The sequence below is a fragment of the Acipenser ruthenus genome, chromosome 18, assembly GCF_902713425.1.
Source record: "Acipenser ruthenus chromosome 18, fAciRut3.2 maternal haplotype, whole genome shotgun sequence".
NCBI lineage: Eukaryota > Metazoa > Chordata > Actinopteri > Acipenseriformes > Acipenseridae > Acipenser > Acipenser ruthenus.
The window spans coordinates 27,414,799-27,427,548 of record NC_081206.1 but is presented as its reverse complement, the minus strand read 5'-3'; the positions used below and the strand labels follow the sequence as shown (position 1 = coordinate 27,427,548).

Here is a 12,750-nt window from a genome sequence, read left to right as displayed (position 1 = left end):
TTTGTGATTTAAATGTGGTCTGTCTTCAGTTTTGTTTTTCTCTGATATTTTAAGGCTGGCTGTGGTGGCTTCCGCAGTGCACAATAAAACGAACACCAACAGAACACTTACACGCCCCTTACTGAGCATTCCCAGCCCAGCTCTATGCGCTAAAAGCAGTGTTTGCTCTTTCTACTTTGAGAGAACACCATTCTTAGCTGTCTTGTGTTTTCAACTGCCATTGTAATGAGCGTATATTTCTTTTTTTTTTTCAAACTCTCAGAGAGTGGGCAGACAGGTGGTGTGGGTTTTCAGGGATAGCAGCAGAATGGGGGGCTAAAAAATGATATACATAAAAAAGAAAAACAAAGATGAAAAGGGCTACTTTGGATATTCTCTGATAATTGGCTTCTTAAAAGGGGCTCATTTTTAACTATGTCACTGTGCCTGGTGGATGACAATTAATCTGTTTTTCAACATTTTCTTGGCATCTGTGCCTATTACTTTATATGCTAATATATGTAAATTACTGAACATTTTATATGCCAGTTACAAGTATAAACAAGCAGTTTTTTTTTTCATTTTTATTCTTTAAGCATATTAATACAGGTTTTAGTACCAGAATTTATTTTAAACTTTTTTTTTTCTTTTCTTTGGAGGATGTTTTATCAGGAGTCTATACATCAATTAACTGTACCAAATACATGCAAGCAGTTTAGAACACTACTGAAACAGAATTTTTATGTATGATGCTTTAGAGCCATTTCAAAGACAATTGGGGCCCCATAGTTCAAGAAAGACTGCAGGAAATTGGATTTTACAAACACCATTTTCTCGCTGTTTGTTTTATAGCAAAAGATGCTTTAATGCTTGTTATGGATTATGTTGCAAATAATCTATTTTTGTTTTCAAATGTGTGTGTGTATATATATATATATATATATATATATATATATATATATATATATATTGAGGCAGTCAAAAGTAAAATTGTTTAATGACTAATGCAATGACAACATTAGTCAATAAATACTCGTCCAGAAAAGTGAATTTATGGAATATACTACCAACTCTGAAACAGGGTTACATTATAACCCTAGGGCTCTGCCATTAAATTAAATACATATCCTAAATAAATTGTTTTCTATTAGTAGTTAGTCTTCATATAAAGGTTCAAATTGTAATACAATTATTTTGTATTTTTTGTTGATGTGCCTTGACACCTATAAGCTGGAATGGGGAACGCCTTCACTCAAAAACCAAATGTTAATGAATGCATTTACCCTTATGATAGTGCATTTTTCACATAAATTGCTATGATTAATGTTGCATTATGGGTTTCTTTCCCACTCTGGTGAGCTTACACCAAGATACAAACATGCTGTAGGAACGTTTTTCCATTGTTCTGTGGCTGTTTGAATATTTAAAAAAAATGCACCTGGCAAGCTCTAGATGTCGCTGTTGTATTCAAAATGAATACTGAATCCTGACTAGCTAAAATTCTGACAAAATATTCATGGGGATGTTGAAAGCAATTTTTTAACAAACAAAAAAAAGAAAAAAAATGTTTGAGCTGGACATTAGATAGACTTTTTTTAATTTAAAATAATTAAAAATTGAAGTTCCCTTATTATTATTCTGCTGTATGACAAAGGACTTAAGAAATACCCCGGTATGCATACCATGGGACAGTTTGCTTTACATAGGCTCATGCTTCTTGCAAAGCAATCTTCTACATTATAGCCATCTGCTGTTCAAGTAAACAAAACTAATGCATATCTCTAATTTGCACAAAAAGATTGCCATGTATCCTGAATACACGTGCAGTTGTAGCATGTGTGATATCCAGGATAGGATCCTTCATAGTCCGCATCTTTTAATTAAGTAGAACTACCAGAGGGAAATCAATCACACAAAGAAATCACATGGCTAAAACCAGGAAACATTCGATCTGATTTTCTGCAGATAAATGGGTAACCCCAGGGTACAAACAGTAAAGGAAGGGATTCTGACCATTGAGGGCTACAGTGGGTTGCTCCATAAACATGCAAGCCATAACAACGACAAGGCATAGATCATTCCACATTGAAAAATCAGTTGTCATTCACAATCAATGCTATATTAAACAAAAAATGCCATGCTTAAGTAATAATGCATACATGCATTTTGAAAATGAGGATAGACTGGGGAATTGAGAGAAGCGCTTTCCTCCTAATTGTGCTGCCATTGTAACATGTATTAACAGTTCAAAGGCTGTTAAATCTTGCACTTTACCTGCTTAGTTAAATTAGGTGCTTGGGTGAGTAGTGTAGACTAAGGTCCATCTTCCCACTGATCCCCCATCTTGATCTGAGCCTGGTATATGTGGCCTTAATGGATATTCATGCCAAAGAACACATACTTCTTTGGGGTACTGCATTTCACCAGACCAGACTACCCCACTTTAAAAACCTGGATTAAAAGCCAGTAAACCCCAGTACACAGCTTTTTGTAGTGATGCAAAGTTAGTATCTTGGGAAAAGTGTTTTGTTGGTTAGAGTGTACTGTAAGGATAGTATTGTATCTATACCGGTACATACAGTCAATAAAAAGTTGCTTGGTGTCTTTTGTGGAAAAACAAAATAATGTCACTTGACAGGTGAAGGCACTAGACAATGGACAATCATCATGGATCATAGAGGGCTTTTTATCCTTAATATCATAATATCATATCATCTCAAGGAGGACTTCACTAAAAGCAGAATGCAGCTCATGTATTTGAGATTGTGAGTACCCACCCATCGATTGGGAACTGCCAGCTATATGAAAAACAACTGCAATACAAGTGAATTAAAGTGGTACAAGCAACACATTATAGAAAGCTGTTGATTTTTTCTTTTTGTTTCAAAGACCTTGTGCTATAAAGTATTACTTTAGTGAATTATGGTTAAATGAGTGATGGCAAGCATTGGTCACTATAGGTGCTCAGCTCTCCCTGCAGGAATCTCTACTGTAGATCCAAGAGCCTCTACAAGGGGCACATACTGTAGACTATGAATAATTTCCCCTTTCGATCAAATTCAAGTACAACAGAGAAATGAACACAAGAGTCCAATGCACTGGTGAAACAACAATTAGTCAGCCTCTGTGACATACTGCCTTTGCAAGTCAGCCTGGAAACCTGTAGTTTCATATTAACATTCTGTGAAGCAGGCGTATCTGTTATCATCTCTAGTTTTGTGCCAGTATTAGTCAATATTATCAAATCAAATTGGTAATTTTTGCTGAGTTAAACAAGTATAATATGTTACTGAAAATCTATCTAGTTTTGATCAGCTTGCAATGTGCAACATTTCTTAATTTTGTTCTAGAAGCCATTCTGGTTGTTATCGTACTCTGAGGTGGTGTAGACGCTTAACGTTGACATACACCATGTCATCATTCCAGTGTAATGTGAGCCTGCCTGCTCCAGGGAGTTTCTGTCCAAACACAGACACTTTCACCAGGAAGAAGGATTAATAATGATCCGGGAATCCAAGAAGCCAAACCAGCATAACCAGTGCTCCCACTCTGGGCTGCTGCTGCTGCTGAGACCCATATCACTACTAAAAAACAACTTTACAGAGCTAATTAACTAAATGAGCTTCTTGTATGCATAGAATGTGAATCACTTGACAATGATTTTATATACATTCAGCAAAAGTAACTATGTATTATAAATGTATTTATGGGGACAGGCAGTCAGTTGTTACCCATACGTTTACAGCCTTTGAAATTTCCTTCAATTTAGCAGCTGCTTAATAGATTGAAAAAAGATGACTCAGTGGTCAAAGTTAATTTTATAAATTATCTTTTGCATATTTCCAGGTGCTTTCTTGTATTAATTTCATTATACTGAATATACAACAGTTTATCTTTTCACTGCTCTTAAATAATTTAGGGAATAAGATTGCTCCATGGCCTGGCATTATATAATCTTTTTTAGTTTAATCCAAATTAACCTTTTTCACAGTGTAGAAAATATAAAAGAGCATTTAAAAGGTTTAACAAAATCTTAAACTAAGAGGAATTTCAACAGGAATTAAAAATGTATCTATTTCTATCTAAAAACAAGTACTATATCAGGTAATTCACCTTTAAACTGCAGTATAAGCTTAGAATTTTTGGAGATAATTTGCATATGTGTATTCTATTGTATTGTATTGTCTGGTTGCATGTCTCATGACATTTAAGGGTTTGAGATGTTGGTTGATTACTGCAATAAACGCTAGTTCTAGGCATTACTGGATGTGATCCACGACCAGAAGTGAAATCTTGCATTCATAAATGTTTTAACCCAGTTTGACTTGCCATGCCTGCTAAAAAGCAGTTCTCCAAGAGCGTAATATAAAGCATTTATAGCTAAATAACAATCTTTGCAATCTCTTTAGAGTAACTGAGTCAAACCTTCCCACAGGTACAGTCATTATAAAAGTGCAGGCCACAGTTCGCAAATTTACAGTAGTTTACCTATTTTCTTAAGTGGGTGAGATAAAAATGGAAAAAAAGGACGAAACACTTAAAAAAAAAAAGGTATTTTTGCTGTCAGCTTAAATGCATACAAATTGCCGTTGATGAGCTCTTCATTGGACTAACATTTATCTAGTAATATCCCAAGCTTTTAAAACCACTGAGACCCCACTCTTCAGGTGTTCATTTGAATAGAAAGAGCTGAATGAGTGTTTCTGTAATTGATCCCCTGAGTACAGCATGTCTAGTCCTGCAGAACCAACATTTTCCCAATTACTGATATGTTATTCCCCTTTTTCTCTTCAAATTGCTGCACTGCAGAATTAGACTAATGTTTTGAATAATTTCACTCTAACTTTCTTTCTTTTTTAACACCCAAAGTGCTGGCATAAGAAAACATGCTATTCTCAAGAAGAGTGGAATGTTATGGGCAATACAAAAACAAACAGTGGTCTGTGCTGCCAAACCCAATACCAGCCCATTCTAGGTCAGCTTGACAGCCATTCATAGCACTCTGCAGATCCATGAATACATTCACAATCTCATTACCTCACCCCCAAACACACACTAATATTATTTACATACCACCGATGTCTGTCAGCGAAATGATTTTAGTTTGGATGAATGTCACTAAAAAGAACATAATACATACACATTCAATTACAATTCACGACATAGAAATGAAAGCTAGAAAACGAAAAAGTCACAAATGGAATTCATCTACATTGTGTTGCTTTTGTGAGTTTAAAGGACATACATGTATAGCTACAAACGGCATTTTAATAGTTATTTTCTTTTCTCCTTCCTTTCCTCTGTTGTTGTTTACATTCATTCTGGTTTCGAGTTCTCATTTCTGTCTCTTTATACTGAGATTTGTTTGTCTCTAATGTTCAGTTTCACTGGCTACATCACGGCATTGGATAGAAGGGATGCAGTATCCAATATAGGATTTCAGAAGAACGTGAAAAAAAGGAAAAACATGGCAAAACAGAGCAGGATTGCATGCTATAGTCTGTTTAAATATGTAGTGTTGCCTTAAAAAACACAAACATTTTACTGGACACCACTGTGGCTTGTCAGGATATTGTCTAGCACAGGTGTGGGTGGTGCCAACACCTTTAGTTTCGCATGCCAGTATGTAGACTACCTTGAATACAGATAAAATTTTCATCTGGGGTAGTAGTGAGGCCTAAAAAGAAAACATTTCTTCAAAAGAAAAAAAAAACATGGGACACCAATTATTAGGATTAAATGGTGTCTACAACTGTTTAGGTTATTAAAATAGTCGACACAGGCACGAGTGAGGTGGCTAAATTCTCATGAATCTTTGATTACCCATACCTCCCCTCTCCTCAACAATGTAATTGATGGAATTCATCTGTCTAGCTGGGCCTCAGCCGTATGAGTGATGGTACTAATTCTGGTCTACAGTTACATTACAGTTGTGACTCAAATAGCCTCAAAGTTCACTCTGCAGGTGAGATATCATCCATTTAAATGCCAAGGTGTGCCTCTGTCTCAACCTCCTTACCAATTAATCAGATATTGCGCCACAAAATGAAAGCTAGATTGCTTTAAAAGCATTTCCTTTTCTGTCTACTTGGCCAGACATGTTTTATTAAGATGTTTCATCAATATTGATGAATATGGGCCTGGAAAAAATACGACCTTCAAAGTCTTTAAGTGTTTCAAAGTTTTGTAACAACATGTTTTATTTATCTTGGGTAAAATTTTGTAAACACTGTGGATACTCTGCAATTACACATCCAACCGCAAAGTAACATTTACTGTTTATTTACAGGCGATTATAATGTAGTGAATGCCATAACTACACTTTGAATGTTTTTACCCTTATATTTCAGTTTAAAAACTGGAGTTATACATACTAATGACTGTCTTTAAAATGCTTTTAAGTGCAGCTAGAAGGAGAATAGGGGGGAAGAAAGATCTTTAAGAGCAGAGAGAATGTATGCTAGAAATGGAGGGTATGGGGCTAGCAACTTCTGGTTTTACTGGTAAATTTGTTATACGATTCGGCTTTTTAATACATTGCTCTACTCAAATCCAACTCATTTAAAAATACATATATATATACACATTTGTATAGAACCATGAAAACACTTGGCTTATATATACTGTAGCGAAGGAAACATTGTAATGATGGTTATAGGATTGGTTTAAGTGTAGGCAGCTAGTTAGGGAGTTGACCTGTGCTAGGTAACTATTAACTACTATAGGAGTCTTTTACCTTCAAGAGACCATCAGGATAACAGAACACAAACATGAGACAGGAAAGTACAGTAGGTCATGCCAGCTGGCTCTTTATGTTTAATTTAAGAAAACGCTATAGTTCCTGAAACACAATGTCATGTAGCACATGTCTTATATGATCATGCTGATCATATGCAAAATGTAATAAGACTAAAACAAGACAAATGTTACATAATATTATTTTTGTCGCTATGGACTCCTTCGAGGTCTTGCATTTAGATGCTGTGTCCCCTTTTATTGCAACTGAGCTCTAAAGAAAGGTGAACAGCTGGTCTGAGCCGGTCCACTTGGACATTAAAACAAACATGACTTTATTAGCGGTACCCAGGATACCAGCTGATCCTTTCCTGGGGTCCTGTCGCGGTGATGTCTTCATCTCTAACCGAAGCAGACGCCAGCTCCTGGCAGCTACTGGAGGTGACAACAAATCCAATTAGCTCCTCTCCATGGTGCCTGTGCAGGCAGGGATAGCATGACAGGGACAGAGGCTGCAATACTCCACACAGCAGGGCACATCCTCTGCAGCCCCTTCACTCCAGCTGGAGTTACTCTGAAAAGTAACTCCGCTTCAGAATGCCAGAGCACGGTCCCGCTCGGAGGTAAATATCGCCAACAACACACGGACCTAACACTATAATAACCTTCTGCTGAAAGATGATAGTGATCATTCACGGCACTGTATTAGCACATGTCATTTACTACTGTGAATTATAAGCTCAGTTAGCACAGCAAACCCTTGCTATCTCAAAACTAAAGGTCTACCAATATATTTTTTGCAGTTGCCATATTGGTCACACTTTATATACACGTATATACCATCTATTCATTTGTAATTAAAGAGTTATTAACAAGGAATTTGTTTATTACAATTACACATGCCATCTTTTAAAAAGCTGAAAGCTTGCATAGTACTGTTGCTGGCAAATGGGAAACGACACATGTTTTTCTGACAACATAATGCACCAGTACCAGTACCAGTGCTGTATTCTTTTAACAAGTGTAGTACCCTCCTCTAACACCGCAGCATCAGGTATAATGTAAAGCAAAAACAAAAACAGCTTATACATATAGCTTATAAAAACAGATGTTATCAACCAAAGAAGAAAACAATGTGTCATTGTACAAAAATACCAATATAAATACTTGTTAAATTAAAGCTGAAAAATGTTTCCTTCAGCAACAGGTTGTTATTTGGACAAATATAAACACCTGCCATAACACTGTCAATAGAGTTCAGGGCCACCATAGTCAGCCATGATGGCACTGATTCAATGTGATTAATCTGCAAATGTTTTAATTGTTCTGAACAATAGCATGAATACTGCATATAAATCCTTCAGGGTAGGAACGGTTCAGATCTATAGGGAAGTTTGTGCTCCGTAACGGTTCATAGTCAGCACAATATTAATCGTTTGTCCAGGATTAAATATGAAAGCACCATCCAATAGGGCACCAACAAAAGCCCCTTATGAAAGTCTGTCAATTCTGCTGTCATTTCCACTGTGATTGAAGCATACTTTTAACAGAGCGAGGCAGCTTGTACTTGTTATAGAATATGTGAGCATGAGAAGGGAACATGTCCAAAATAATAAAAGGGGAATCCCTTATCCTTACTCACAACAGTAACATGATATCATATAAAATGATTGCCAATCATCAGCAAGGGGTTATAATTACTGTAACTGTCTATCTAAATGTCTAATCAATTCTTGAAATAGAGTTACCTCTACAATCAGCAGCAGGGCTACATGGCACATTTCTTTCTCCTTCTTCCCCTTTTATTAATGTAAAGCTGTAGGTCATTACCTCTGACTGAAACAGTAGGAAAAGTGTAGCGATTAAACTGACAAGGAGACAGATCAAATGTGACACATCAAAGAGACTGAAAAAGCTAAAAACTGAGCAACGCACTACTACATCCCCTGTGAGCTGGGAAACAAAGCCCACAAACACGCTCCACATGGTCAGTAACACCACCCAGAGCCCAGCGCAGCACTGTTCAGCTTCCCCCAGGACTGCATCAGGGAGCCGTCCCGAGTGTCTACATGTCCGATGATTATACTATCCGTGCACAGGCACTCAGAGGGGCTAATTAATGCTTTAATATGTAAATGAGCGCTGCAGTAAATTACACAGCTGGCAAATACATTTGTTTATTTTTTCATTTATCAAGAGTGCAGCCAGGCTCGGTTTTATTGAAGGCAACTAAAATACCACTTTCTGGGTTCTACTCTTACTGTGTTGTTTCAAGGTTTTAACACACATTTTATTACATCTAATTTGCATAATAATAATATGCACAGTTCTCCCATAGTGTTTCAGTTTCCATATTGACTTAATGTGTTACAGGACCCCACTTGATCCCAGCGTTTCCTCTGTGTACCTTAGGACTTGAATGCAAGGCTACAATGGGACACTGATGCCTGTAACACAGGAGGAAGTATACTTATATTAGAAAATGATTCAGTACTATCAGCCAATCAGCTTCCACCTCTAGCTGGCTTCTATTTCTACTTAATGAAAAGGAAATATTTATTATACAGCACAGGGCTGCATTTAAGCACAAAATCTTTAACCTTCTATTTCTCCAGCCAGAACCATGCTTACAGAAAGACTGCATGACACAGGACTACCCGGTTTACATATTTTAAATGAATAAATGTCTAAGAATGAATGCACCAATATGTACTTGATCAAATGAAATAGCTGTCAATCAAGATCATGATCTACATATATATGATAGATAGATAGATAGATAGATAGATAGATAGATAGATAGATAGATAGATAGATAGAGATAGATAAACTTCAAGATGTTGCTATTGAGAGGCAGTATTTACAGAATCGAGACCTAATGAAAACATCCTGTTTATCCTTTCCCAATCTAACACAAATAAATACAACTGAATCCCTCATTAGAGATTCTTTGCTGAAGCTAATGAAGGGGAGAAATAATAGTCTTGGGTATCTACAGTATTCAGTGCAGCAGGGTGTTTTAAAGATATACAAGGAAACCTTTTTGTGTACTGGACTGCAACATCACTGTGTGATGAATATATCACATTACTTGTTGTATCACTTAATGTACAGTACTATAGAATATAACTCAAGATTAATCATAGGCTAACTGAAGTCGGTATAAACACATTTCTCACTATTTATTTTAGTGTCCAATTGAGATATTGATAAAATTAGTGTCAGGTTCTTATTTCAGTTGTCCTATGCAAGGTTTTCAAGATAGCTCATCGGGCCAACTCACAAAATGTCACATTGCTCCAGAGTCCAGAAAGTCAAGGGTTTCAAATTATGTCAACAGAATGATCTGATTTTCAAGCTATTATTTTACTCTACCCCATGCTAAAAACAGCCACGATCATGACTGCTCAATTTATGAGAGAACAAAATGGTAAGGGTGGTGTAACATAAGAAATGTTTTTGAATGTTCTCATAAGTGGGTGTTGGAGTTACTTTTAAAGTAAGCTTCCTTTCCTTAGAGAAGTTAATTAATGTTCTAATATGCAAATAAGTTAGTGAGGATAAAATCCTGACAAACAGATGGCAAGTGAGCTTAATTATTTTTTTTTAATCCAGCAGGGGCATGTAAAGTTGTGGCATTATTTTCCTCAGGCCTTAAAAATATGAAAAAGCACAACACGCTAAAAGAACTGATGCATTGTTTTAACAGCTGATTGAATCAGAATATTGTGTTTCTAACCTAGTGTTAACTGCGAAGTACACAATCACAGATGAGCTGTTGCCGCAGTGTTTAACCTATGGACATGGTGGGCGGCACCACTGATCAATTTGCTATTATAACTTTAACAATTGTATTTCCATGGGTTTATGATGGTCGATACTCCCTAATGAGCCTCAGTTAAGTCTTAAAATGTGTCTATGTGTGCGAGAGATAGGAAAACTAGAAGTGCTTTGGCTGAGATTATATTCCTTTGAACAGTATATCTTATTTGCTTACCTTCTCTTTCTTCACAGTTTTGTCTAAGTCCACTCTGATCAGGGAACGGTTAATTTGTAGTGCTAAAGACAGAGCCATAAGCCCTCCTGCTCTGATCAAATTTTTACGGACATCTAGCCTCTGGATCCGAGGACTTTCTGCAATGAACTCTGCCAGAGCTACAGCTCCTGCAAGTTAAAGACACAGGGGATTAGAAAAACAAAACTGATATACTCCCTTTGACTTTAACAGGAAAAAAAGGAATAACACATCAGAGTTACTGCCTTTACACAGGAGTTCAATGACATGCTGCGTCCTTCTACACATTTGTGTATGATCTCTTGATATATTTGCCAGTGAACTTCTTCAATTACAGTTTGACCAATTCAGTCACATAACCAGTCTAAAATGTAAGATATACTAACAAACAGTTCTGTTTCAAAGCACTTTGTGATGTTTGTAACTGGATATAGCTATAGGATGCTATTCAAAATTATTTAAAACAGCACAGAACAGTTTTATGGATATCAAATTGTATTTTATTCAACAAAACAGACTTTGTTCAGGCTATTCCACAGCCGACCGTGGACGGGAGCTTCCAGGGGGCGGCGCGCAATTGGCCGAGCGTCGCCCGGGGGGAGGGAGGGTTAGGTCGGCCAGGGTGTCTTCGGCTCACCACGCACCAACGACCCCTGTAGTCTGGCCGGGCGCCTGCGGGCTTGCCTGTAAGCTGCCCAGAGCTGCGTTGTCCTCCGACGCTGTAGCTCTGAGGCGGCTGCACGGTGAGTTCGCAGTGTGTAAAGAAGCGGGCGGCTGACGGCACACGCTTTGGAGGAAAGCGTGTGTTCATCTTCGCCCCTCCCGAGTCAGCGCAGGGGTGGTAGCGGTGAGCTGAGCCTAAAAAATAATTGGGCATTTCAAATTGGGGAGAAAATAATAAAAACTAATTGGCAACGACTACATTTATATAAAAAAAAAAATAAATAAATAAAAAAAACAGACTTTGTTGAATTTGTGAATAGGGCACACAAATCTTTTTCCTTTTAAATGTTTTTTTTTTTATTTTTTGTTTCTTTTGCTAAATTCTATTTTAGTGATAAAACGATTGTTATAGAAAAACAAGGTAACTGAACAAAGGCAATTGAAAAAAGAGTTGTGATATGGGGACCCGTGTTTATCTACAAGACTAGGATCAACAGATACACTATTACTTTCTGTACAGCAATGGGAAAATATAAGGTACTTTTAAATTGTGTAATCGTTCACCACAAACTATGGTTAGACAGACAGTAATCATGTCCATCCCAGAAATCTCAATGTTACTCAGAGCTCTTTGTATAAACTCAATGTTTTATCTTTCATAGCTGCCATCAGGTATTACCTTCACAGGTTATTTTGGTTGAGGCCAGTCCCAGCTGTAGAAGTGATCTGTTGACTATGAGAGCATCTTTAAGTCTCTGAATCCCTTTATTCTGGAGTATATTTTGGCCCAGGTTCAATGTCTCAAGGCTTGCCACAGAAGGCTAAAATAAAAAGAATCATGATGAGATAAAAATAGGTCACGTTTTAATTTAGGATAGTAACACATTGAGCTCTCCCAAAGCCGAGATGACATAGGTCGGAACCAGGCATAGATCAAGTACTTTCAAAAGTACTCAAGTACAAGAACAAAGGCAAAGGTTTTTGTACCATTCGTTGTTATGCCTTGGGTGGCTGCTCCATTGGCCATGGTGACGCTAATGACACCTGGACTCAGCTGACTAGTAAAGGTTACTTCTCTCGTTCTAACGGTTTCAAAAACATATTTTTCAGTAACAAAACAAACTATATCATTTTTTTTTTTACTGGAATTGTATTCATGAGGGTTAAGGGTACACGGCATATTTTTCCAAATAATTTTTCTGCTGCCTCAATTACGTCAGCATCTTCTTTGTTTTATTGTGCAACGCTGTGAGGTAGTCGATGACAAGCTGGAGAAAGACAAGTGCTTGCAGAAATTAGATACATGCATGACCTATTATACGTGTTACTAGAAGTTCAGCATACAAATAAAGTGTGAA

The 12,750-nt window shown here is 37.0% G+C and overlaps 1 protein-coding gene across 4 annotated transcripts in view; it reads right to left on the bottom strand.

The window, feature by feature from the left end:
• Nucleotides 1-12,750, bottom strand: part of LOC117420674 (protein phosphatase 1 regulatory subunit 37-like) — a 32,876-nt gene that overhangs the window by 5,732 nt on the left and 14,394 nt on the right. For 3 of the 4 annotated variants that reach the window (XM_058991777.1, XM_058991776.1, XM_058991778.1), the window contains exons 10-11: nucleotides 12,072-12,213; nucleotides 10,712-10,878 (exon numbers count right to left, since the gene is read on the bottom strand). In XM_058991777.1, coding sequence (XP_058847760.1) covers nucleotides 10,712-10,878; nucleotides 12,072-12,213 — 309 coding nt within the window. Of the gene's footprint in view, nucleotides 1-6,119; nucleotides 7,150-10,711; nucleotides 10,879-12,071; nucleotides 12,214-12,750 lie in introns of those variants that run through there. The other variant, XM_058991779.1, reaches the window with a different exon arrangement.